Genomic DNA, 7,078 nt, shown 5'->3' on the forward strand with positions numbered 1-7,078 from the left:
TAATCTACTAGGCTTATATTTACTTTCTTGTTACCAAGATTACTTTGTTAGCAAGGTTTAACATGAATATCCTTTTTATGTACCAAGAGTACCTACTGAGATCAGCACCATCAGAAGACTGCTAGTCCCAGACTTTCCTTAGGAGTACCAATCCCTGTGCTAATTTTAGCTTTCTAAGAAGGCTGTTTCAGAAAGGGGAACTTCTTAGATCTCCTGGCCTCTTTTTTTTTTTTTTTTAAACTTCTGATCCTTTGATCAGAAAGCTATTAAAAGGGAACTTAATTGGTTAGCATTCTCATTCACTTGAAATGTAACTGTGAGAGATAACCAGCATAAACAAAGGTGATGATCATACATAAGGCAGTAAAAGAGAAGTCTTTAACTGAATGTCAAAGACAGTCATAAACACTGAAGCTAGCAGATTTTGTTAGTTAACACTTGTTCCTTGGCAGGACTGAGACTCTGGGAGCAGTAACATTATTGAACAAAGCCATTTTGAAAACCTTTTATTTTTACAGGCAAGAAACTACATTCAGTCCTTGACCCAGATGCCGAAAATGAACTTTGCAAATGTATTTATTGGTGCCAATCCCTTGGGTAAGTTGATCGTATCCTCATCTCAAGGATATTGACTTGTTTATGACATAAATTGGGGATCTGAAGAAGAGTTTTTCCTTTTGATTAAATAGGGTACCACTGGGGCACCTGGGTGGCTCCATCAGTTAAGCGTCCGACTTCAGCTCAAGTCATGATCTCACGGTTTGTGAATTCAAGCCCCACATCGGGCTCTGGGCTGACAGTGTAGAGCGTGCTTTGGATCATCTGTCTCCCTCTCTGCCCCTCCCCTACTTGTGTGTGCACACTCTCTCAAAAATAAATAAAACATTAAAAAAAAAAAAAGGGGGAGTTGCTTTATTCCTTAAAGCTAGGGCTAATAGATGCTTTGGTTGGCCCCTAAAAGTGTCATTGCCTGAGCCTCTAATTCCCTGATTCAAGGACTGTGCAGTGGACAGTGATTTTTAACGGCAGACACAGAAAGATCAGATCAGGGCCTTCCTATGACAGGGAGGGGGCAATGCTATGATAATAGTATAATCAACCTTCTCTCTTTTCTGAAGATTGTGTTGTGTGTGTTATATGTCACATGTTATATGTGCAAGATTGTGGGATGTTTTGAAATCTCTCAGTGGGTCCTCCCTCTCCTTATGGGTCCCAGCAGCTGCGCTTCCCATTTAGTTTTATCCTCCGAGGGCTGATAATCACGACTCCCTCTTCAGGTTGTAGTGAAGGCTGAGTGGCTTTACCGTTTTAAGTACTTCTTCCATAGTGATTGTTGAGAGTGATTTCAGTGTTACTGTGATAATTCTTACAATAGCAGAGATGCTCACCTTTTTTGAAAAGTTGGGCAGTACTGGGTGAGCCTGTGTCAGCCTTGGAGATCGTAAGTGTGCCAGACCTCAGCTGGGCCACTCTCACATCCAAAAATGAGTCCACAGACTCATCAGGGGTATACAGAATTCTGTGCGGTCGGTTGAGCTTTGCATCTGCCCTGGTACGCTCCCGTTGGCTTTGTATGATTTATTTGAGCTGTAGTATCCAGTTCAAGGATCTGTGAGAAGCTCTCTTTGAGTCGTAAATACGCTAGGATGTTGGGAAATCATGTTGTATGCTGGTAGCTTTCTTGTCTGTCATTCTGTTCTGAATGTATTTTCATCCTATCAGTTCATGTTTCAGACCTGGCAGTGCTCACTGTTTGACTTCCTCTTAGCCAACTCAAAGAGACTTGTTAACTCACTTTTCTAGAGAAGGGGGGAGGTATGCGTGTGTCCCGGCAGTTTATTTAGGTCACATCCATCCTTCTCTGGAATCATGAATTTAAATATTCTCAAAAGAACTGGATACCACCTAGCAATACAGACTGCAGATGAGTTGAATGGAGGCTCTGGGCCATCTGGTGTTCAGCACTGCACTTGTCAGGATTTAAACATGCCTCGTAGCTCACTGCCAAACAGTGATGTCATACAAAGAGTTTCTTCTTGCAGACAGAACATGTTGTTACTGACCATGAACTTGTGCCCAGCATATTAACTGAGCAGGAGTACACCAACGATGTAAATAGTGACAGCTGTATTTTGTCAGTCACTGACATCATGTTTAACTGGCATTCTCAAAACATGAATTAAAACTTAAATTGCCCTTTGATGTGGTGTGTATATTTGTATCTGTCAAGATCTTAGAGGAATCTTTTTCTTACCCCAACCTTACTCCTCATCAAGGTATCGGTTATTAGGACCTGGTACTTTTCACCCCAGGAAACCCAGTCAAATGCAGTGCGTGACCCTTAACTGGATCTTGGTTTGAACAAACTAGGTATAAAAGACAACTTTAGGATAATTGGAGAAATGTTAACATAAGCTGGATTTTAGATGATATTTGAGAATTATCTGTTTGTCAGATATGATCGTTTTGTGACTATATAGAAAGATGTCTTTATGCTGAAATATTTAGGGGTAAAGTACCATGCCTATCATTTTATTTTAAAATGGTCCAGCAGAAAACACAGCTAAATAGATAGATAATGTTTTCTTGTTTTTTTTTAAAACTTTTTAAAATGTTTATTTTTGAGAGAGAGAAAGACAGCTTGAACAGGGGAGGGGCAGAGTGAGAGGGAGACACAGAATCCAAAGCAGGCTCCAGGCTCTAAGCTGTCAGCACCGAGCCTAATGCGGGGCTCGAACTCACAGACTGCAAGATTATGATCTGAGCTGAAGTCGGATGCTTAACCGACTGAGTCACCCAGGCGCCCCTAGATTATCTTAATTGTTGGATATGGGTGGTGGTGGGCACATGAGTATTCACTGTACTATTGTTTTGTACACTGAAATTTTTCATAGTGAAAATTTTATTTCCTTTATCCAAATACCGTGTCTCGCCCACACACCCATGTAAAACCCTCAATTTGTTCATTGTTTGAAGATCTGTTTAATGGATACTCATTGCCTTATGTCAGTAAATAAACAGTGCAAGCAGACAAAAAAATAAAAAAACAAAAATCAGGCTGCTTACCTTTTCCTGATTACTTTGGTTATAGGCTTTCATTTTGACACAGTTTGACTACAGTGGTAGCAGTTTGACATTGGCGTCCCACAAAAGCTTGTTCAAACAGAATCTCAGTTATTTTTAAAAATTGCTCTTTAGTAATGTATTCTTAAAAAGCACGATACAACACACACACACACACACACACACACACACACACACAAGAAGAAGAGGGATAATGTATCCTAGAGCAGACATTTGGGAGGAGAATTCTTTTTATTATGAAGAGTCAAAATTGTGTGTTTGCTTAATGAAGCATAATTTTTTGCTGTCATGTTAAAAACTCTTTTTTTTCCTTCCAATCCATGGTACTGATAGCGGTGGACTTGCTGGAGAAGATGCTTGTACTGGACTCAGACAAGAGAATCACAGCGGCCCAAGCACTTGCACACGCCTACTTTGCCCAGTACCATGATCCTGATGATGAACCAGTGGCCGATCCTTATGATCAGTCCTTTGAAAGCAGGGACCTCCTTATAGATGAATGGAAGAGTAAGTCATAAGAGCAGGATTAACATCTAGTGTGAGGACTTAGATTTAAAAATCTTTCTTAGGTGAGCCACTAACCAAAAGCTGTGGGAAAATAGAATTTCTGGTTATAACCGACTTGTTAAAACTTGTCACTAGTGTCTTTGATGCAGAACGAATATGTTTCCCTGATGGCAACTGTCTGTTGTAGATGATACTCTCTGGACCTTTGAGGTGCTTCTGTCTGGTCTGATTTTGCACACAGCCCCTCACATCTGTATAGAGCTTTGAGGTTCTCAGAATCTGCATTTACAATATCTCTCTAAGTAGGGAATAAGGTATTTTTATAGTTTTGCAGTTGATAGAACTATAGAATTATAGTTTTACAATTGATGGAGAGTTTTTATCTTGTCTGTTACCTTAGACCTAGTTAGGGACACAGCCAGAAATGGAGCCTATGTCTCCTCTATGTCCAATCTCAAATTCTTTCCATAAAACACACATTCAGAACTCCAGTTAAATCCCCAAGCCAAAATTACCTGTTGCTGTAGCTTGCAGGAGTGCTCTGTTATTCCTGAGCACCTGCTCCAGAGAACTTTAAAGAGGAGACACTGAGGAATAAAACAAATAAGTAAAAATGGTTCTTTCACGTGTATCACTGAACTGCCGTGTAATCACACGTTCCATTAGGATAGGCACATAAGCAATGAGGCGGTTCTTTGAAGTTGCCCATCAAACCATTAGCCTGCACGGGGAGGAAGGATCTCGAGCTTAGAAGCTTCGAGTGCTTGCCAGCGAAGAGAATCGTCTAAACCCTCACATCCTACTTTTCCTTCCCAATTTCCAGGCCTGACCTACGATGAAGTCATCAGCTTTGTGCCCCCACCCCTTGACCAAGAAGAGATGGAATCCTGAGCACCTGGTTTCTGTTTTGTTGATCCCACTTCACTGTGAGGGGAAGGCCTTTTCATGGGAACTCTCCAAATATCATTCAAGTGCCTCTTGTTGCAAAGATTTCCTCCATGGTGGAAGGGGTGTGTGTGCGTGCGTGTGTGTGTGTGTGTGTGTGTGTGTGTGTGTGTGCGCGTGCGTGTGTGTGCGTGTGTGTGTATGTGTGCGCTCCTGTGCGTGTGCATGTGTGTGTCCGTCTCTGTGGGGGGTGGGGGGTAAGAATATGAGCAAACTATGATCACAGTGACTTCACGTGGGGTTCCAGAAGCTCTGTGGCAGCCACTGCTTGCTCTTTGTGAGAGTCAGCTCAGGCAGGCGAGAGCTGCCCTCTGGTTAGGGTTTGTCAAATGCAAAGTAAAAAATATTAAACGTCCCAGATCCCAGCCATGCTTTTGCCATTTTGGCCTCTCCTGTGGCCCCGCCTTGCAGTGGGGGGTAGACGCGCCTGTATCCCACAGTGGCACAGAGAAGGGGCTCACACTTTCTGGCTGCTTCAGAAGCCGTCCCTCAGCGACACACGCAGCCGAAAAGGACCAACTGGCTTCTGTGCACTAGTCTGTGATTGACTTTGCTTAGTATGAGTCTCAGAACTCAGCAGGTATGTCTGAAACTGTAAATATGCTTGTGCCTTAAAAGGAGAGAAGAAAGTGTAGGCAGTTCGAGAGCGCGGCAGATGAACGTTCTGAGCCAGGCAAGTAGTCAGGTTGTTGGACGGCCACTCGTGAACCCAAAGTAACCAGGGAGCCCCTGGAGGCATCGTGTGTGCATGTGCGAGCATGCGTGTGTGTGCTTCTCTCCCCCTCGCCCCCCAGGTGTTGCCCTCTCTCTGCTCGCCCCCGACCTTCAGTGCCGAGGTCTCACGCATATCGGCCCCAGCAGGCAGAAGCCGGTTCTTGCTGTCAGTGTACTTCCTGTGTGCTCTTTATTCCCAGCAGAGTGATGATGTGTTTTGCACGTCTTGCTAGTTGAGCATGCACAGCTGCTTGTCTGTTCTCTTCGGGAGGCCCTGGTGCCTGGCAGGTTTGCCGGTGAAGACTTCTTGGGTAGTTCAGAGCCCACATCACCTCGGCCGATGCCACGGGCAGGTGACATCCTCTCTCCAGTCCCAGTGCTATTTTGTGTTGAACACAATTGATACTCTAGGTGCTTTTGATGTGAAAACTATGAAGAAATGGAACAGATGGGTGGATAGCATTTTCACTCTTGCCGTCTGGTTTTTGACAAACTATTTATAGGGAACCGTCACGGGAAAGATCAGGGCTCTTCCCGGGAATATCTCAGACTTTGAAAAACAAATTGTTCTCTTCACTCCCAATAGCCAATGCTAAGAAATGCTGAAAATCAAAGTGAAAAATAAAAACTCATGAGGCCAGAAACTCCTTTTGCTATCTTTGTCTAAACGTGGTTATTAGAGAAGTAACGAGGTGTCTTTTCCACCCGTCTTTGGGAGAGGGTCTTCTTGGCAGCTTAACATTGAAATCTTGGTCTTGGTTTGGGGAGAAAAAAATTTTGTTTCAGAATTTTGTATATTGCAGGAATCCTTTGAGAATGTGATTCCATTTGATGGGGAGAAAGGGCAAATTATTCTAATATTTTGTATTTTCAACTTCATAAAGATGAAATATCCTCAGGGGTAGAGAAGAGTTGCTTCCTTAATTTTCTGAATTTCAGGCATCTCGTGCCCCCTAAGGGCCCACGTATTTAAACCTTTTGTGAAATAAGAAAGCGTAAAGCCGCTTCCACTGTTGGTGGCGCGACAAAATCTTGTATTTGGGACAAGGTGTATCCATTTCTGTATCACAGTGCCGTGGTGCATGCCCTCCGGAGGGACGGGGAGCTCCCCTGAGTCAGCTGTGGAGCGAGAAGGAAGGAGGCAGGCTGATGGTGACCGCACCTCACCTGAGATTCTCCCCCTCTTTAAAGAAAAATGGACGCAGAGGCCTCATCTCCTTTATGTGCAGTTCAAATCCTCACAATCCACAGCAAGGTGAATTTTATCGGCCGTGTCTGATTGTAAATGCTAGTGTGATTTCCTGAAGAAATACTGCTCTGAGTATTTTTCATAAAGGTCTTTGCACATGTGATTGTGTATGTGTTAGGAGTCTGAATATGCTCCGGGAGCCTGGACTCGGCTGGAGCCTATGGAACAGCTCGTTGGTTTCTGAGCATCAGGCTCCCCCATCTCCTGATTTCTCTGAACAGAAAGCAAAAGAGAGAATGAGGGAAACTGCTATTGTATTTGTATTCATGAACTTGGCTGTAATCAGTTATGCCGTATAGGATGTCATACAATACCACTGGTTAAAATAAAGCCTATTTTTCAAATTTAGTGAGTTTCTCAAGTTTCTTATATTTTTATGTTGATTGCATTTTATTTAGTGCACAATATGGCATCATATCGATGTTCTTTCCATTGTGGCCTGGCGTACGTTTCTGATAGATCTTAATATTACTCCTGAAATTTAGAAAACACTTACAGAGGTCCTTAGTTGTCCACTTTATGGTGAAGCAGATCTGAGTCACTGATGGGACGGATAGAGCAAATCGCAAATAAGGTATA

At 43.1% G+C, this 7,078-nt stretch overlaps 1 protein-coding gene across 4 annotated transcripts in view; it reads left to right on the plus strand.

The window, feature by feature from the left end:
* The window catches only part of MAPK14 (mitogen-activated protein kinase 14), a 74,686-nt gene extending 67,839 nt beyond the window's left edge, over positions 1–6,847 (plus strand). For 2 of the 4 annotated variants that reach the window (XM_042938561.1, XM_042938560.1), the window contains exons 10-12: positions 519–597; positions 3,418–3,591; positions 4,415–6,847. In XM_042938561.1, coding sequence (XP_042794495.1) covers positions 519–597; positions 3,418–3,591; positions 4,415–4,482 — 321 coding nt within the window. In that variant the 3' untranslated portion in view covers positions 4,483–6,847. Of the gene's footprint in view, positions 1–518; positions 598–3,417; positions 3,592–4,414 lie in introns of those variants that run through there. The other 2 variants (XR_006202564.1, XM_042938564.1) reach the window with 2 other exon arrangements.
* Positions 6,848–7,078: the final 231 nt, after the last annotated feature.

Source organism: Panthera leo, chromosome B2 (genome assembly GCF_018350215.1).
Source record: "Panthera leo isolate Ple1 chromosome B2, P.leo_Ple1_pat1.1, whole genome shotgun sequence".
NCBI lineage: Eukaryota > Metazoa > Chordata > Mammalia > Carnivora > Felidae > Panthera > Panthera leo.